Below are 21,307 nucleotides of genomic sequence, written 5' to 3'. Positions count from 1 at the left end.
TTTTCTCACATGTCTTCGTCGACCATGGTTCCCGCACTCAGGTCCTTCAACAGATCAGCCTGGTACGCCTGTAACACTACCACAGTGTGCAGGGCAGCACCAGCCTAACCTGCTGCCTGATAAGCCTTCCCCACAAGCGTGGAAGTGGTCCTGCACGGCTTTGTGGGGAGTGGGTCTCTTTAGTGATGATGCCAGGCGAGAGAGGCGAGAGATAACCTGCAAGTGTCTCTTCTACCGGCAGGATCACTGAATATCCCCATGCCTCGGCACCCACGATAGTCAAATATGTCGACGTCGAGGGCACGAAGACATGGGAAGTATAACGTTTCCTCCATGAATAAGAGAGCTTGTCATGGAGGTCATCAAAGAAAGGAAGGGACTGATATAGTGTTCCCTTCCTTTTTTTTGCCACCAGACAGAAATCTGTCTTCTAGTTTGGAGCGTTTGGTCTAACTGTAGCCTGGCCACAACCCGAATAACCACCTCGAGTAATTCCTCAGCCTCTTTATTATTGTGCATGGAATGTTCAGAGGTTTAGCGTCCCCCTCATGAACCGAAGAGGCGCCGAAGCGTGCTTTAGGCTTACGAAAAGGATCAGCTGGATCTGGGGTGAGAGCGAGCGATAGGGACGAACCCGTCTCTCGCTCCTCAGCCAGATCTATGCGAGAGCCCCATGATGACAGAGTGGGCACTGGCTCTTGGAAGCGAGACGAGTGCGAAGCATTTTGACTGTAAACAGATCGCAATGCTCGCACCCGCCCCGCCCCAAAGCAAGAGCAGCATGCTCTTCCCCCAAACACACAAAACAAAACCGCTTGCTTTGTTTGTCAGTCATTCTTTTTCTTCTTTTTTTTAAGAAAGAGAAAGGTTTCTGCGCACTGCCTAACAATACTAACTCCTAACAGAGGAAAGTAGAAAGTTCTGACAGTCAAGAAGCGCAACACACACAGAATGATCTGAAGACAAATGATCTGACAATGCACCTTTGATGCATCTATTTATAGCCCTGCTACGGGTGCATCCAATAATGTCACCAGCAGAGGCTATAAATTCTGGTCAATTTCATTGACGTGTTGCACACATATTCACAGCTGGTCACACCTAAAGTTGTTCCCAAAGTGCTAAATCAGCACAGCATCAAAGTAGCTTTTTGACAGGGAACTGACTGTAGAAGAAGACAGTTTTACACTAATATATGATGTAGCACCATTCTGGCAATGCTGAGAATGCAAGGCATACTTGCATTGTGATAAGAATTCTGGACTGTCACATTTCAGATCTCAAGAACATGTGAAATCAAGCTTACGTAGCTACAAGCATTTACATTAATCCACTTGGGTAAAGTATGTTTCTGGGCTTAGCCAGTGAACGGCAGACTGACAACAGGGCGTCTGATAATACAGATACAATTTTAGCATTTTCTAACATCAAAAGCATTGTATTAAGATTCTGTGTTTATATGTGAAATCAAGGTTAAGGAGGCATTGTTACACATGCATAATGCTGAGTTTGTGCTAGGTTTTGTTCAGTGTATGAATGTAAAAAAGAATATTAATCAGTCTTTGTAAAAGACCTTATCCCAGTAGGGAGTTGGTTAAAAGATGTCTATCCCTAAGGCAATGCCACATATCCTCCAGCAATAAGGACCTTCAGCTTTACTGTATGTGTGCGGTTTCAATGCTTAGCTCACCGATGCCTCCTGAGCTCATTTCCAAAGCTCTCAAATCACAGAAAAACCTTTCACACGAACAACAAGCCTTACATGTCAGCCTTAAAATAAATTCACATACATGTTTTTGAGTCTTTGTAGAGGTTGTCTTTTCCCAGTGTAGAGTTGTTGCACATCTCAGAGGGAGACAGACAGAATGAAAAGCTTAGAAGAGGGAGATGTGAGAATCCTTCGCCTAACCTCAGAGCTGCGCTGATAATTAGGCAGAAGAAAGAGTGTGTAAAGTAAAGAGGAGAAAAAAAGGGATCTGTTCCTTTTCTTCTCAGCCATTTTATTTTCTTTACTGCTCCGAATGTAATTATCTGCTCAAAAACCCCATGCCACCTACCTAAATCTTGTGAGAGAAGGAGAGATAGAGAGAGAGTGTGTGTGTGTGTGTGTGTGTGTGTGTGTGTGTGTGTGTGTGTGTGTGTGTGTGTGTGTGTGTGTGTGTTTGTATTAGATGTGAGCGCTCACCAACCTCCCATTCCAAAAACAAGTCACCTCAATATAGTGAGCTGAACTCCCTTGCACATGGGTAATTAGGCTCATCGAGAGAAAAAGAGAGGAGAGAGAGTGAGATGTGGGCAGATGTAGAATGAACGGGATGCTTGAAGACATTAGAGAAGGCAGCAGAGAGGAGAATGTGTGTATTATGGCCAATATTCTAGGGTTAAGGACAGCATGATGCTTGTTTGAACATGACATGATTTGAATACTGATGTCCCAGACATGTATAATTAATCCCAGAATTGAGTTAATGGGTATAGATACAAAAGCAGAACCTCAAAAAATGCATTGCACACAGTATTCAAGCAGTATGTCTTGAAAGTACAAAATGTATTTGGTGAATTATTTTCTACTGAAATTTTTAAATGTAATGTAAAAAATTATGATTCTTAACAGGTGGGTCGCAACCCACAAAATAGTCTGTTCTGATTGTGTGGTGGACAGCAGAGGGGGAAACTATGTTAAATGCAAAACTTTTAATGTAACTAGCCAAATGTTTGTGCAAAGTTACAGTAGGATAGCAGCAGCCTGATCTCAAGAAAATTGCAAAACTGAGAAATTTCAAAATTTTTGAAAAGCAGATATGAGCCAACCGCGCAACTTCATCGTATGAAAATAAGCTTAAAATATTTGTTGGTTATGTTATACAAACGTTAACATGTATTGCCTTTTAAATCATGCGCTATAGTAAAAGTGTTTTGATGTCATAAGATAGCACTGTGTGAGGAACAGAGCAAAAAGTAAGTGTTCATTTTACTTGTGATTTGTGTGAAAGTGAATAAATGTTGTTGTTTTGGCACCTCTTGTGTTTATATGACCAGGAAACTGCTGGAAAATGTACAAGCCACGTAAAAAATAATTTTGCAAACATGTAGGTATAGTAACGTGATTCTATGACTTATCAACTTAAAAGGGTCACCAAAAATTTTAATTCTCTCATAATTTACTCAGCCTCATCCCAGATGTGTATGACTTTCTTTCTTCTGCTGAACACAAACAAAGATTTTTAGAAGAATATCTCAGTTCTGTAGGTCCATTAATGGTGGCCAGAACTTTTAAGGTCCAAAAAGCAAATAAAGGCAGCATAAAAGTAATCCATATGAGAAGTGGTTAAATCCATAACTTCAGAAGTGCTATGATTGGTGTGTGTCAGAAACAAATCAATATTTAAGTCCTTTTTTAATGTAAGTTCTCCTCCCTGCCAGTAGGTGGCGATATGTATGAAGAATGTGAATTGCCAAAAACATAAAAGAATGACGTGGAAATGAAAGTGGATATTTATAGTAAAATAATATACTTAAATATTGATCTGTTTGTTAACCACACCTGTCACATCACTTCTGAAGACATGGATTTAACCACTGGAGTTGTATTGATTAATTTTATGCTTCCATTATGTGCATTTTGGGCCTTTAAAGTTCTGTACAACATTAACTTGCATTGTATGGACCTACAGAGATGAGATATTCTTCTAAAACTCATTGCTTGTGTTCAGCAGTAGAAAGTCATACACATCTGGGATGAGGTTGAGTAAATGATGAGAATTAAATTTATTTTTGGGGTAATTATCCCTATAAAAGGGATGGACAAAATACTTACCTATTGTGAATGATTTTATGATATTTCCAGTCACTGTTATGTGTGATTTGCCTTTTAGAACCTGGATGTGGCAGGCCAATATTACAACAACATAAGTTGTCAGTGATGATAAACAAAATCCACTTTGTATTTAATATACAAAGACACAAATATGCTTAAAGGCATGTAAATGTGTGAAAGACGATGTTTACAAATAATTATGAAGAGTGGAATATTGAATGATACTCAGCAATGTAAGCACATTTCTGTGCTCACACATTCATATAAACCAGTTGTGGCAGAGAGAGTTGACATTTAGATCAGAGCTGCTCGCAGTGCACTGTTGTTGTGTTTTTTTAGTTGATATTGTTTAATACTTTGTTTTGACTGACTTTTAGAAGATTGTCTTAAAGCCTTTCAAAGTGGATTGTCTTTTCCACTTTTCTTAGTGCTTCAATGCTACAAGTGAATTTCAGAATAAAGCTGGAGGAAAGCACGAAGAACAGTAGGAAGAGATGCTTTTAATGGGAAAAGGGAAGAAATGGATTGAGACTATTAGACACTGTAGTTAAGTGTTCGAGAATGTAACCCCTCTTAACTCAGTACACACACAAACAGCATGCAGAGCATCTCAAAACTCACTATAGAACACACAGTGGCATGCTAATGAGATAAGTAAGAGATCAAATCTAAGCTTATACTCATAACATACCTCCCACTGGGAACAATCACTTCAGAAAGAAAGAAAGAAAGAAAGAAAGAAAGAAAGAAAGAAAGAAAGAAAGAAAGAAAGAAAGAAAGGAGAACAAAACTGTAGGGTAACCATATATAAGCTTCACTGTCCTCTGTGAGACAAGAACCTAAATTTGTGAAAGACACATCTCATACAAGCTCTTATAGTGATGACTTTCTCTGCAGCAGTGGGTACTTGAGGCATAAAGGCACTGATCTACTTCATACAAAATTGAAAAATGAAAGGGTGTGATGTCATTTAGAACAACATCTGGCAAAAATGAGTTTTTGAGTTTGTTTTGGTGGTTTGTAACAGCCTGCCTGGGTCAATTTTAAGGAATAATTCTAACCCGCTGCTATACACCTTCTTATTGCCATTGGCCCACACATCAGTAGGTGGGACCTGAAGCTCCACCTACTTTTCTTACATTGCTCATTCAGTAAAGAGTAGTCAACATGAACACACCGGTGTGTGGAGTTATTAGTGAGCTGGTGCTAATTGAACTACATATTTGCGATTTTCCAAGACCATGTCAAGCTATTTTTTTTTTGTTTAATTAGTCTACAAAATGAATCAAATCTACTCAAATACTCTCAAGTGCCCATTCAATCCTGCAGCCATTAACACATCTGCCCATAATATGGTATGCCTATCAACATTCATTTTTCTGTATTTTGCCCATAAACACTATTTATACACCCATATTTGCAGTAGTATCTTTGTCATTATAAATTACAATGACAGAGTGTAATCAGCACATATTATGGGTGTGTATAGCTTGTTAACACATTAGAGTCACAAATTCAGAATGTAAACAAGACATATTACTACTTTTCTACTTCATATACTGTATATTACTTTAAATCATCATCAACTTGTAAAAGTGCTTGTTTTACTGACCTCATTGAATTTTACTCATAGAATGAGAAATACAGTCATTGATAACAAACTTTAATGTCACATTAGTTAAGGTTTTACATGTAGCTTCTTCATATTTAAATGTCTTTAAATGTCTCACACAGCACTGTGGTGGGTGTCTGAACATTTGCAAACAGTATACCGTTGCTTGGCTGTTTTGAACATCATTTTACGCCTTAATGAAGAATGAGGAAGAACTACTCCGGAAATATATCGGGGCCTTAATGTGTGCATGGACTTTTATTTTAAGATAACGATTTCAAGATTTAAAGTTAAAATTGTTATGAACATATACCATAATCACCGTTAAAGGAGTAGTTCACCCAGACAGGACAATTTCATCATATTTTACAGACCCTGTTATTCCAAACTTTTTATGCATAGAAAAGGTGATGTTTTAATGAAGATCCTCCTGCGTCAATACAGGATACAGTGCCTCATTTTCAAGCTTAAAAATGACAAAAAAGAATCATAAAAGTAGCACATGTGACTCCTGCATCAAATTCCAAGTCTTCTGAAGGTACAGTGGAACAACCTGGACTTTAAGTCATTTTTTAGCAATAATCTAGAATTTAGTTGTTTTAGCCCTCATGAACCCAGATGTGTATGACTTTCTTTCTTAAGCAGAACACAAACTGAGATTTTTAGAAGAATATTTCAGCTCTATAAGTCCTTAAAATGCAAGTAAATGGCAATATAATAGGTGCTGGTGAGAAACAGATTTATTTTTAAAACGAGGCACTATTCACTGTCATTTTATTGCAAAGACGTAGGGGGATCTTCTTTAAAGCATATTTCTTTGTATTCCACATAAATAAGAAAGTCATACAGGTTTGAACTAATCCTTTTTTGGACTATTCCTTTAATCACCTTTTTGCTTTCGCCAGTTCATTTCAGTGAAATTTAATTGTCTCTTATTTTACAACATCAAAAGTGGCAACCCTACATAAAAGCTATTATTTAAAAATTAACAAAATGCTAAGTACTAAGAACTTTCCAGAAGTATTTAATGTCATCTACCTGTATATGGATATGCTGTGGCGGAATGACCCATTCCTCCCTCTCAAAGAGCTGCCCCGTTTCCCAGGGCTGACCTTCAGTAATGCTCACAAAGCTAGTGGGCAACAGAGAGGAGGGGCGCAATTTAAGAAGCCTCGTTTGGTCAGGGGATGATGAGGCGCACCTGAGGTGAATAGAGCCTCATCACTGCTATCATTAAAATGTATAGAGCACACCTCTCCTGAGGAGCCAGCTTCAATCTCCTTGTGTGCACAAGCTGGTTTAGATAAGCTGAATTCGATAAGTCCCAGAACCGCAACGCAAACTGGAGTATGCGTTGTGGCCAACTGGCCAGGATGCCGGAAAAGAATAGCTGCAGGTAGAACTCCAAAAAGAGGCAGGATTTCCAAACTGCCAGCAAGATAAAGAGAGCCCCTAACCTAACCCTTTCCCTAACCTTAACCGTGAGTGGAAGTGATGCCCCCTTTTGGAGTTGGTGCAACACTCTTTTGGAGATTCCACTCCATTTGGACAGCACATACGTCCCATTATACCTGGACCTTGTGCTTTCATCACCATCTTTCATTCACATCGCACCACAAGGACACCAGATTCCCCCTTTGTTTGGACACATCCCTATGGACACTTTAATTACCCCTTGAACATTTTATGATTATTATTTATTTAAACGTCTCTCTGAGGCCTAACACCACACCCCGTTTCAGTCTCTTGCTCATAACGCATACATATACCCAAAAACATTCTCAGTGTAACCCTTAACCCAAAAAACTGTTAAAGTACTCTAGTACATCCATATAAAATTAATCTCTCAGCAGACCAATAAGATTCCTGTCCCCTTTATAAAGCCAATCACCATGAAGTAAATTAATAATGAGCTACAGTTTTCTCCATGCTCATTATTTTGCTATCATTCATGCATGGATTCTAAATATTTCTGGCCTATAAGAAGACCAACTAAAATAAATCTTAATAGTTCCTTGTGCAACAGTGTAAAATTAGCTCATTTTATTTTATTCATATTGCAGATGCTGCAATTTAACATGACTCATGACTCAAAGGCTAGCCAGGGCATTATAAACATGGTCTGGTTGAAATATGGTCCAGGTCATGGAAAATGTAGTCTGCAAGAAAACAAATTTTTATGTCCATAGGGAGTCCGAGAGTGAGAGAACGACCTCCCAAGAGGAGAGATGGCTAGTTAGCTGGCCAAAATGCTCTGTTCTGACCATAATGCTTTTAGCATTGTAAAAGTAGTGGACTGTGTCTACATATAGATTATCAGCAGATCTGAGAGGACCTCTCTGGTCATTTCCTCACAAATTATTCATTAAGCAGCTAACTATGTGTGGCTATTAAGTAGTAACTGTAATCAGTCATACATAATGGGCCAATTACCATTTCATCCTCAATGAATTGGTATTTTTGTGAAGATAATCTAAAGCACAAGGTATCACATCATAATAACTTTGGTAATGTACTGATACAATGGTTTAGGGGTGTAATGAAATATCTTGCAATTAAGCAGGACCATAATGAGATCGAAGAACGATAATATTGAGGTAATTTTTTTTTACTTTAAAGTCCAGTTTGGCGACTTTGAAACTGATGCAATTGATTGCCATCTTAAATACAATGGCGGAATTTCACTTGTCCTGTTATTATACTGGTTGACAATACATTCCAAGACAATTAGCCATGCCAAAGACAATACACAAGCATCCAACATACAGAACATTTATGAGTATGATGAAATTCCCAGGTAACACCACTTTACAAGTACTTATGGAGACACTTTCTTTTAAAAAGTACAATTTCAATTATAGATCGCTGGTATGTTTAGGCAGATTTTGTCTCTTTTCCTAATTTTCTGTCTCTTTATCTCTTATCTCTTTCTCTGTCTGTCAAGTCCAACCTCTGACGTCACTTAGACAGACCGTCGGCTCCACAGTTTGTGTGTGTGTTTCGGCCGGCCGGTAATGATGAGCAGATGGTGGTGCACGCTGATGACCGGAGACTCTCTCAGAGCACACTGGACATCTGCTCCGTAGACATTTGCTGCTGTCATTGGCTCTCCAAGTGCCAGTTTCCCTGTCCCTGCCATGACTAGAGACACAGTCATGGCCACAAGACAACATTGGAATAAGACATCACCTGAGCAAATTCGCTAATCACATTTCAGCACTGTCAAAAAAATCAATTTACATTGTCATTACACACTCTTTAAGATTCACAGCATACCATGAGCATAATACCCCCTCCTCCCCATCTTATATACTCATGAAATTTTGTCATAATGAAAGCCAAATTGGGCCTCTATTTAATTAATTTATTTGGATTTAATTCGCATGCTGTTTTAGCAATGCTTTCAGGAGCAAATAACACAAAGTAGCCAAGAAGAATGATGCACTTTAAATCCAGGAATTCTCAGTCTCTTCTGATGATTAGTGGGCATTAAGGGATTGGGTGGGGTTAAAGAAAGATTTTCCTTTTGGCTGTGTCTCCTTCGGAAGGATGCGTCCTCCGGAGGTCGCGTTTGTCGGCCGCATACGTCATCGAGGCTGTCCCGTTTCAGAAAAGCAAGTAGGGCACTTCGAATGCGACCTTCTTTCACGGGAATTCGGAGGATGCACGAGGTGTATCCTTCCTGGGCACTCACAACCCACCAATTATTTGATTCAACGGAAAAGTAAAAACAAAACAACAACAACAAAATACGCCAATTTGCCCATAAATACGATGTTAATACGCAATAAATTTGAATTCCCAAATTGAAGTACCTCAGTAGATGTGTGCAGAGTATATAATTGTTTTTTTAATTATATTAATATATCATTTAAATAAAGTATTAGACTAAAAGTACACCTGTTAAATCTATTTTCGTTTTCTTTACATCATTATAACTCTCATAAAATGTACCTCATACATTCCCTTCAAAGGAGAATTTGTTCCCTTCTCACTCAAAGCGCTCGCGCTTGTTAAAGAGTGGCGTGCTGTCATAGCAACCATGAAACGTTCCATTTGTCCTAGGAAGGCCGTCTCGTTTAAACGAGGCTTGTTTAAAGAAGAGCTCTCGGTAATACTGCAGCCTTCAAAGGACGCGTCCTACCTAGCACGCAGCCTTCTAAACACGACACAGCTTTTGTTGTACTTAAGAAGGTGTGGTCTTGTCTTCTTCACTGTGACTTCCGGATGCTAATGAGGGTGACATAAGGGAAGAAGCCCCCAATCCGGCGCAGTACCGATAGCGGCAGCTACAAGGCGCCACTGAGGCGATGCTCTGCTCTTGTACTGAGAGAGTGAGCTGAGCGTCAGCACCAGACTGTGAGCAGCACGGATCAGTGCCAGAGAAAGAGAGGGAAGAACGAATCTATCGCTACATGCCGCCGCCGCTGCTACCTTACGGAACATTATAACGTATCGGTCCTCAAGGAAAACGGCCAAATTCTATAGTTTCCTTCATAAAGGACAGGATTTAAACGATGTACCGTTTGGGAGGCGTGATGCTGGCGCTTCTCGCGGCTGTTCAGGTAAAATACATAGTCCGAAGGCGATGTGTGCGCTCGAGCACGGGCTCGAGGTTTACTGTTACGATGCTGCCTTGTGTTTAGCTGTGTTTGACATGTTCATAATTGTTATTATTTATGTTCTGGGTGTTTGTTAGCTATCGACCAATTCGATGGAATAATTTGTCTGCTTTTTCCCCTAGTCAAATTATAATATAGTGTCTGGTGGCTCTTAGCCAACGAATTAAATCCTATCGATGTTTTGGTTTGTCTTTTAGGGTTAAATAATTCTACATAATTTGATGGCTTCGTATGCAATTATAGACGGTCTATCTTTAACTTAGCGTCTTAATTGTTTATAATAGCGTTTAGATGTGCGATGTTGCTGGATTTGTTTATTGTGTTCCCTAGAGCAATTGTCGTACATTGTACTAGAAGCCCCGTTCAAACCGTCCCGTGGTGAACCGGAGTCAGTCGCAGACGAAATGCGGGTTTTGAAACGCGTCCTCGCTCCTTTTGCACGAGATGGGAAAGTTGGCCTCGGGGAGGTGATTAGGTCACAATGGTTCCGTTCCGACTGATGAAACAAATGTACAAATAATCAGTTAATGAACAGCTCATTGAAGTGGCCGCGAGGCGACTGTCCTGTTCCGTTCTCATCTCTTTTGGTGGGGTCTGCTGTTGCGCAGCGCATTCTTTCAGAGAGGGCTCACATTTAAAATTCTAATTCGAATTTTTGAACGATTAAAGGTCGCCGGCGCGCCAATAGCGTTTATCGCAGACAAAATAAAGCGAGAGCACATTGTGACCGTGTCTTTTATTCGATCTATTTTAGCTTTATTGTGTGCTGCCTCTTTCCCCGTTTATTTCTCAGAGATCCTATATGTCAGCAGGGCCGCTGGTGCTACTCCATTTACAATCATTCCCTCTGTAAGGATGTGCAGAGGCAGCATATTGCTAAGCAATTGCTGACGGGACAGTTTAAAGTCAGATTTTCAAAAGCAGTCCTGTAGTGCCGGCTATTTATATGGGTTCTGCGAATCATCAGCTGCAAAGCATCTCGATTTGCTGAGATTGAAAAACTGATCAGGAAAGCATGCATTGTTAAAGGAATATCCCGGGTTGAATACAAGCTAAGCTGAATTGCCAGCATTTGCCGCATAATGTTTGATTACCCTTAAAAATAAATGTCCCTCCTTTTCTAAAAAAAAGAAGAAAAAAGAATCAGGGTTACAGGACTTAAAATGGAAGTGAATGGGTCCAAACTGTTAACGGTAAAAAAGTATAGCCACAAGATGTAAACAATTTTCATTTTAACATGATTTTAGTGTAATCAAATCACTTACTAACCTTTTCTGTGTAAAGTTAGATCTAATTTTACAACTTTGTTGCCATGGAGACGTAACACAACCCTAAAGCGACCATAAAAAAGGCATTTTAAACAACTTTACAGCTCAAATAATGCATGAGCTTTAACAGAAGAATCAATGTAAGTGCTTTAATAAAAGTATAAGCTTCATATATCTGCATATTAAACCCTCCAAAAATTGGCTCCATTTACTTCTATTATCTCTGTTATCTCAATTTTTGCTTTTTTTAAAGAAAAGGAGGGATGACTTGAAATAATTTTTCAACATTATGTTATATAAAAGATGTCAGTTGAGCTTAACTCGTATTGAACCTGGAATATTCCTTTAAGGAAACATTTGGCTCTAGCAGTGACAGTTATGCCATCGTTGATGATGACATTTGTTAGAACAAAAGCAAATGTTTGATCAGTTGTTGTGTGCAGGAGGGCAATAAGTCAGCATGCTTTGAGCTAACAAGTAATTAACATGTCTGATCAATTGACTATGGTCTTTTTAACAAACACAGCCAGTCGCCTTCCTCCTGCGTTTGATCTTATTCCAAAAAAGAGGCTTGTTTCGATGGACATCAGGACCAACACTCAATCCTCCTTTGATCTTTTAAACTAGCATCCACTAAAAGCCAAATTTACCTATTTGATTATGCAAAGCTACAGACCATGTGTCTTATCAGATTCTAGCTTATGCCATTAGATAGCTACATTTACACTCACTGAGCTTTTTATTAGGAACGCCTGTACACCTGTTTATTTGAGGAGATAATCTAATCAGCCAATCATGTGACAGCGGTGCATTGCATAAAATCAAGCAGATATGGGTCAGGAGCTTCAGTAAATGTTCACATCAACCATCAGAATAGGGGAAAATGTGATCTCAGTGATTTCGACCATGGCATGATTGTTGCTGCCAGACGGGCTGGTTGAGTTTTTCTGTAACTGCTGATCTCCTGGGATTTCCACTCACAATAATCTCTAGAGTTTACTCAGAATGGTGCCAAAAACAAAACAAAAAATTCAGTGAGCGGCAGTTCGGATGGAAACACCTTGTTGATGAAAGAGGTCAACAGAGAATGGTCAGACTGTTTCGTGCTGACAGAAAGGCTACAATAACTCATGTAACCTCTCTTTACAATTGTAGTGAGCAGAATAGCATCTCAGAATGCACAACATGTCAAACCTTGGGTAGAACCATAGTGTTGCTAATAAAGTGCTCAGTGAGTGTTTATGTAATGACTCCATATTCATTGTTTATTGTTCTGATTGAGAATGAATGAGGATTTGTGCTGTTCGGTAGCTGTTAAACAACACTATCCTAGGTGCGCATGCCTGTTTTAAGCATAAGCCATAAAGAAGGGTTTATGACTTGTGTCACTGGAGTGCTTATGCCAGCTGTGTGAGTGTGTGTTTTTATATGATAAGTGCTCCACCATACCACGCCATTCAAGGCAGACTGTGTGTAGCCTGGTCAGCTCTGCTTTTCTAACATCTTGCCCTCCTGACCTCATCAGTCTAATTACACCCACCTCAAAATAACAGATGCCATAGTGCCACAGGAGGGCGGACAGCGGGGGAGGGGAGATAGAAAGCACTCGCTATCTTTAGTGAAAGTATAATCAAGAAAAATTGAACAATTCAGGAGCTGTGCAGAAAATTGTCATGGATATTGCTGCAATAAACCTTATTTAATTTAGCTGATCTGTTGTAAATTAGCGGGTAATAATTGCAAAATACAATAGTATTGCAAATTCAAAGAGTTCATTTTGAGCTTGATCAATGGACTCACCGACACTGGAAGTCTCATCGCAGAGCTTTTCTTGAGCAGAGTTCTGCCTCATTTCCTCTGTTTATGGTGAAAGAGCGTGATCATTATTTCCATCGATTTCTCATGGGATTCTGGATATTTGGCTCTCGCTGTGGTGTATGTTGGACCATGCTGAAGGGTGATGTTTATTAATCACCATTAATCAGGGGATTAATTTGTCTGTGGCACTGTCTTTTGGCAGGTGGCAGTCCAAGGCACAGGGGCCATGCCATGTCAGCCCGGTTTTGCAGAGAAACAATATGATGTCATGACCGGTGATGTCATCACAGAGGGACAAGTTCTTCTCAAAGGTAAACAAGAATGTTTTCTTGAATTTGTTTTCTATTAAATGCTGAATGCTAATGTAAGATGTATGGCAAAGTGGTCCCTTTCCACGGATTCCCCTCTGATTCTCTACAAGTGGCTGTTGGGAAGAGAGTGTCCATTGGATGGGGGAAGGGCATGGTTTTGTGTGTGTTTGTGAAAACCCGGGGTGGGGGGTTAAGCGTTATTGTTGCTTTAGAAGGGGGTGTTCATAGAGAGGGGACTTAAGAGAAGGAGAACAGCTCACTGTTTTGGAGGAATGTGTTTTGAAGGGTCTCAATGTGAAATATTTGAGGGGCAGAATCGGCAAACACCACCGTGGTTTCACACACAGTTGAAAGTCCCCCCCTGGTCGATGGCTTTGATCGAACCAGCACGTATCTATATAGTCAATCAATGGCATGGATCACATTCAGCCATTTCCATTCATTCAGTCAAATACAGCCCAGCTGTCTTTGAGCCTTGGCAGAGCCACATTTCTGCTGTGGCTGTAAACTTGGGAGGCCTTACAACATCCTTGTGTCATGTTTAATTACTGCTCTGTAAAGGGCATAAGTTTAAATTTTACATTTCCAGTAGATAAACTAATCAAAACCACCAGTTATAGCCATGGCTCATAATTACGTCAACATCTTTTATGTGTAATATTTTAAAGCTAAATATATTTGTCTTAAAGTTCAGTAAAAGAAAAGTGCCAGATGGCAAAGGCAGGTGTGCCTTTTCTGGTTGGAAAGTATTTCTGACTTCTAACAGCCAACATATAGTTTTTATATTTCCATATCGTTGACTTGTTCATGGTTCCTGAGGAAGAAAGAGTCCAGAAATATGAAATGAAATAGTAACACTTTACAACAAGGTTATATTAGTTAACATTAGTAAATGCATTAGGTATAATGTACAAAATATATTTACCGCATTTATTTATCTTGTTATTTTATGAAAATATAACTGTTCATTGTTAGTACATAATGCAGTAACTAATGTTAACATATGGAACTTTTAAAAAACATAAAATATATTTCAGTATATGTTGAAATGAACATTAACCAAGATTGGTAACTGCAGTAATGAAAGTAATTTAACATTGTTAGTTCATATTAAAGGAATAGTTCACCCAAAAATTAAAATTCTCTCATCATCTACTCACCCTCTTGCCATCCTAGACCCAGATGTGTATGACGTTCTTTCTTCAGCTTAACACAACCAAAGATGTTTAGAAGAATATATCCATATAATGCAAGTGAATGTTGGCCAGAAATGTGAAGTTCCAAAAATGCAGATAAAGGCAGCATAAAAGTAATTCATATGACTTTGGTGGTTAACTCGATATCTTCAAAAGCAATATATGTGTGGGTGAAAGACAGATCAACATTTCATTCCTTTTTTACTAAAAATCATTTTCTTCTTTTTGGGTGTTTCACATTCTTTGTGCATACCACTATCTACTGGGCAGGGAAGATACTTAATTGTAAAAAGTACTTAAATATTGAACTGTTTCTCATCCACACCTATCATATCACTTCTGAAGACATGGATTTAACTACTGGAGTCGTGTGGATTACTTTTATGCTGCCTATGTGTGCTTTTTGAAGCCTCAAAGTTCCACCAAAGGCCACAATTCACTTACATTGTATGGACCTACAGAGCTGAGATATTCTTCTGAAAATCTTCGTTTTTGTTCAGCAGAATATAGAAAGTCATACAAATCTGGAATGGCATGAGAGTGAGTAAATGATGAGAGAATTCTAATTTTTGGATGAACTATCTCTTTAACTAATGTTGCTAACCAATGGTAATGAATTCAGGGATCCTCAGACACTCCCAAATATACACATACACTGACCTGTGACAATTACAATAAAACAAATAACCCCTGGCTTTAAAGTTCACACTGAGAGTCCACATATCACACCCTGAAAGGAATTTCCCAAGTGTGTGTGTGTGAGTGTGTATGTGTCAGGAACTGCTGATGACCCAGTTCTGCCTTGCTCACAAAGACCAGTCATTTGATCTTCACTTCCTATGTCCTTTTCAGTGGAAAGGTGAGCAATCATATTGCCCACACAAACACAAAAGAAGCTCTTATTTCATTACCATTTCAGACTTGTGCTCAGAAAAGCCTATCCGGTTAGTAAGTCAATGTGAACTCTGTTACGCATAGTGGCTTTTGCCAATGGACACAATAATTTGAATATTAATACACCATTTCATTTCTCTCTTTCAGTAACCCCCCACCCCCCTTTTTTCTTTCTCCATCCCCCTAACTGAGCACTGGGGGAGTCTCTTGTTTAACATGATGCGGATGTTTTGTGTCCCTGACACTCATTCATCACATCCTTTTTAGGCAAATGACTTCGAGATGAAGACTTTCTCTTCTCCCCTGCAGTCTCTTTTTCACTCACTATCCCCCACTGTCGCTCCTTTTCTTTTTAAGTGGGACACAGGAATGTACAGTTAGTGCTGTCTCACTGACCCGACTTTGTGAAAAGAATGAGCTTAAGCAATTTTTGCTGTTCTTCGGAATTTTTATTTCAACTGCAACAATAAACCTTGATTTTTCGTTCTTTTTTTTCCCTAAGCCTCAATCATCTCCTGTTCGCATGCTTATTTTGCCCCTCATATCTTTTTTCCATTGCATCTGAAAAGAGATAGATCTTTGAACTTTTAAGACAAACTTGTTTTACTAAAGGAGTAATTTATTCTGTTCCTTGATATGCCTTACTCAAGACCCTTTTAACCACTGAGTATGAATATATCTCTCTATGTGGCCTTCTTGTTTTCAGATGAACTTGTTTTTACTTCGTTTTATCTGTTTTAAAGAAGGAGAGAGCAGATGATCAGAGGAAGATGCAGTGGGTGAGAGTGAATACTGTATCGGCGTACACTCAACGTGTCGTGCCAAACGGCAGTGTTTGTTTTTGATCACTTTCGATCTGAGTGAACAGAACTTTTAGATCTTCCTGTTTTGGGGAATAACTAAGAGAAAAGTGTAGAAAAACAATAATGAGTCAACACATAGAGGGGGAGAGAGTGACAGAGATAGAGTGTCTTTCTTTGTCTTGGCCTTGTGGGGGCTGCTGGTCACCAAGATCGACCAATCAGAGCATGACTGTGAGGTCATCAGCATGCGGTTCATTGCCCCTCAATGGGTTGAGTGAGGTGGAATTAAAGAACAGTTACGGGAATACAGGCCGTATTAGAGTTGTTGGGGGAGTGAGAGTAAGAAACAGTCAGAGTGAAAGGTAGAAATTGGGGGGTGGGTACTCCTGGTGCTTTTGTCCCTTAAGTGTTTTGAAATTAAATTTGAAGTCCTTAATGAGCTTTCTAAAGATTACCACGCATGCTATTGTCTTATATGTTCAGCCACCAAAATGATGTTGCATGTGTGTGAATGCCAGTGATAATGAGCTGACATAATTAAAGGAGAAAACCAAAAACCTGGAGTGAGAGCAAGACTTGCTGGAGTGGTATGATTGTTCTTTACTTGTTTATTTGGTTTTTAACAAAATCACAGTCACAGAGTTCAGTTCAGATTTAATTATCTTGTTTATTTAAGTGACCATAGTTTATTGCCATAGCTCTTAAAGCCAGCATGACTTTAAAATTGGCTATTTGATTTCTTAACTCACTTTCTTAAAAGTATAGTTTACCCAAAAATGAAAATTCACATCATTTACTTGGTCCCATGTTGATCCAGACCTGTATAACTCTCCTTTTTCCATGGGCCACAATGTAACAAATAGCCAAATAGCTATTGTAGGCATTTTGTTTAGCAAACAAACATTAAATCTGGCTTTATAACTCCCACTTTCATGAAATAGTCAGATACTGATGCAGTCTTGTACTAGCACTGGAAACATGCTAACCTAAATGTGCTTCATGTGGTAACATCTAAATTAACTAATTTGATTCTAGTCAAAAATATTATTTAACATGTCTGACTCAAGCTGAACACATTACACCAACAAAACAAATTTAAAGTGTTAGATTAGGTAAAATACAAAAAAAGCTTCTTAAGGTAACAATTGCAGTTACGACTTTTTTCAGGGCACATTTTTTCACATTACAAAAGAAAATTAAAATGTCTGGCAATTCACACTTTAAAGATCACACTGTTAACAACTGTGTATTCGATTTTTTATGCTTGATGACTGGACAAATATGCACAAATGCATTCCTTACAACTCTTTAAATACAACAGAAGGAGGATACATGATTAATTAATGGCTGTTTAGAGAGGTATTGTGTGTTAAAGAGGCAGAGTACAACAGATGAGAGAAAGACGTGACCCCTTTTAAGCACAAACCTTTGATCCACATACAGTCAAATCTCTGTTGCTTGACAATCTCTCTCTCTTACTGTGGAGTTTTTGGCCACATGGACTTCATTACCCTAAATCGATCTGGCAAAACAAAGACCCTGAGAGTATTGATCAGACCGTCAGCATACATATGTGTGAGAGCTGATGCATGTGAGAAAGAAAGAATTCATTGGGCGGAGAACCTGAGAAAGACAAAGAAAAGCCATTAGAACGTTATAGTTAAATACACTTTCCAGACTGTCGCCTTTTCAGATGGTCTGTACCAGACATACCAGGATTACCGTGGACCACAATATCAACACACTCTCTCATTAATGTTTTTGTGTATGTGCACCTGTTAATTTTGCATTAAATCACTGTAAAAATTTCAGGCTCAGCAGTTTCTTTAGTCAGCTGGTCTTAGGGTCTGTTACCACAGGGGGAGGCGTGAAGCTGTCCAATGTGACATCAGCCCTTTAGACAGATATTTTTAGAAAAGTGCTTTACTCTTCGAAAACATAGTTTATTCTGTAGAGCAAATAATGACATTGACTTGACTTGGGCCATGTTTGTTGGTTATCAAAGACTGTTCATGGTTCATCAGTGCCTGCCCACTTTTTCAGCCGTGTTGGTTCCGGAAGTATTTTTTCCATTTTTGTTTTTCATAGGCTCTTCATAAATTACTTTATAAAAGAGTTCTAAGCAATGAACCAACTCAGTAAGCTCCAAGGTGAATCACAACATTACAAACTTTGATTTGAAGCAAAGAAGTTGACCCTATTAGAAGATCTGACAAAAAAATGATACAAAACCGAGTACTTGAACTAATATAATAACCTACAATCCCATGAAGCATTGTGAATGATGTAATGGAATTAAAAACAATAGAAACATATAAAACTATTGATTTAAAGTTGTTAATTTTAAGTATGGAAACAGTATATTTTAGTGCAAAATATTCAGATATTTGCAAGTAAAAGTAGTTTGAGAATTGATTGCGTCATTTCCAGTTTAAAATGAGAGCGGTCGGTTACTGCAGTCCTTGTTTGGCGCACTTTGTTTGTGGAAATTATTTGATTGGTGGATTGTTTTCCTTCAGGATATTATTTAGTATACACTCATTGAGCACTTTATTAGGAATACAATGGTCCTAATAATGTGTCCAACCTGCTATTGTAGCCCATCCACCACAAGGTTCAACATGTTGTGCATTCTGAGATGCTGTCCTGCTGCTACAATTGTACAGAGTGGTTACCTGAGTTAACGTAGCCTTCTGTACACTAGAACCACTGTAAGCTGCGTTTCCCAAAAGCATCTCAAGCTTAAGAGAGATCGATGAGACCATTGATGCCAGTGCTTTCTGTCATCTACATAGGCTTATGATGCTTTTGGGAAAGGCTGCCCTGGCCATTTTCCATTGACCTCTCTCATCAACAAGGGGTTTATGGCCGCAGAACTGCCGCTCATTGGATGCAGACTATTAGCTTCAACAGAAGAATATGTTATCGATTAACACCCAGAGCTCACAGTAGATCTGTCTTTAAAGGTTTATAAATTATTGTTAAAAATCAGTTCCCTTTAGAATAAAAATTTATGGGATTTTGACTTCCGGAACCAGACTGTTATGATCTATTGTCGGTATGGTAAAGCTTGCAGGATTCAGATTAGTGGTTGACCGATATTTCGCTGAGGCTGATAAATATTTATAGCTAATGCGCATGCACATTTTCGAGTTGATTGACAGGTGATGTCTGTATCTAAAAGGTGATTGGCTGTTTTATCTGTAAGGTGGGACTTCCTATATAATGTGTTATTAATTTCTTTATGTGCAAATAAATTGCAAAAATGTGACGACTAAACAGAAATCAGAAGAAACTGCTATCTACCATTTAAAATACAATATTAATTTTAGATTATTGAGTAAATATAGTGCTAAAAAAAAAAAAAGAGTATGTTTTTTTCTTTTAGCAATTTAATGTTTATGCTATTTACTATATTACATTGTGTTATAATATCAGCATTGTATCATCCTATCGGCCACCCTGCTCTCTGGATATTGGCATTGGCCAATAAAAAACCCATATCGGTCGACCACTAATTCAGATTGCTTGAGGGTGTTTGAATGCAATGCAAACACAAGTCTAAAGACTTGTATTTCTCTATCTTGCATGTGCATGCGAAAGCCCCTTTTGACTGTCGGGGATAATTATTGGGTGCTTTGGTGTCATGGCAACTGTCTGATTCTATTCTTTCAGGCTTTTTGCTATTAGAGGTCAGGTGACCCAAAAACTCTGTTGTCTCTCTGATTTTGTGCATGAATTTCTTTCTCATGCTCATAAAAATGCACTCACGCACATGCTTTAAAACACACAATGCAAGTTCGTATGGGATGCCCTAGTTTCTGTAGTAATGATGGATCCCTTCCTACTGTGCTGACCATATTGTTTCGAGGGGAGGGGTGGAGAGAGAGAGAGAGAGAGAGAGAGAGAGAGAGAGAGAGAGAAAGAAAGAGAGTTGGATGAGAAGAGAATAATATGGGTGTGGTTGGTGTTTTCATACTCTGAGTATTATTGATCGTTAAATGTATTCCTTAAGGCATTTTAGACATACTTTACTCAGTAATAGTGTTTAAACACAGGAAACAGGTAATTATGTGGCGAGTATGCTAATCACAGTGTGGTTACGCAGAAAGACCTAAAGATCCTTATTTGATTATGTATGAGTGCATAAGTGTGTGTTTATGCAGTGCTGGCTGTAAAAGGCAGTTTTGTGTTTTTTGCCCTCACTATATCATCACAGGGTGACTGCTGCTAAACAGAGCCTGCGGTTTAGAAGCCCACCGCTCACAATCTCTCCCACATACACACTGGTCAGCTTGGCCTGACCTCTGCATGCCTGGCTGGATCACTACAAGATTGCGGGGGTGGCTGAACTATACTCAAGTCTGGTTTCAATCATCAGATGGAGTCAGGGGGTTTCGGGAGGGAGGATGATTGAGAGATATGAAGGTTAGCTTGAAATTTTGGATTGGAATAGAGGACAATGGTGCTAATCTGAATTTAGAACATGTTTGAAGAACAAAAATGCAGACCAGAGAGCAGAAAAAAGGATGGAAACAAATTACTGGAAGGTTATTGTATGTCTTTCTCAATTTTCTTAGATGCTGGCTGAAAATTTGTGAATCATTCCTGAATGCTTTTAGTGTGTCACGGTTACATGAAAAGGCCCATTATGATGTCATCGGTACCATCACAATGATTCACTGTATGCATAAACTAAACACAACCATGTTTAAACGGACACTGTATGAGCGATGTTTTTCTCTCTCACACTCCTTGTGTGTTTGTGTGTGTGTGTGTGTGTGTGTGTAGATGCACTACTATGGCTGTGGTGGTCTTTTTCATGCTCTGCCAAATCTCTCCTTCTTCCATCCTGCAGTAGGAAGATATGGGACACACACTCTTAGAGTACAGTTGTGTGTGTGCTGGATGTGTGTGTATGGTTTCGAATGACTTGTGGCATGTATGGCTACCGCAGAGTTGAAGA

At 39.0% G+C, this 21,307-nt stretch overlaps 1 protein-coding gene across 1 annotated transcript in view; it reads left to right on the top strand.

The window, feature by feature from the left end:
* The first annotated feature begins 9,754 nt into the window (after positions 1-9,754).
* Positions 9,755-21,307, top strand: part of cdh2 (cadherin 2, type 1, N-cadherin (neuronal)) — a 61,788-nt gene continuing 50,235 nt past the window's right edge. The window contains exons 1-2 of the mRNA XM_052095294.1: positions 9,755-9,994; positions 13,340-13,448. Coding sequence (XP_051951254.1) covers positions 9,947-9,994; positions 13,340-13,448 — 157 coding nt within the window. The 5' untranslated portion in view covers positions 9,755-9,946. The remainder of the gene's footprint in view (positions 9,995-13,339; positions 13,449-21,307) is intronic.

The sequence above is a fragment of the Xyrauchen texanus genome, chromosome 28 (genome assembly GCF_025860055.1).
Source record: "Xyrauchen texanus isolate HMW12.3.18 chromosome 28, RBS_HiC_50CHRs, whole genome shotgun sequence".
Classification (NCBI taxonomy): domain Eukaryota; kingdom Metazoa; phylum Chordata; class Actinopteri; order Cypriniformes; family Catostomidae; genus Xyrauchen; species Xyrauchen texanus.
This window is presented reverse-complemented; position numbering and strand designations above follow the sequence as displayed.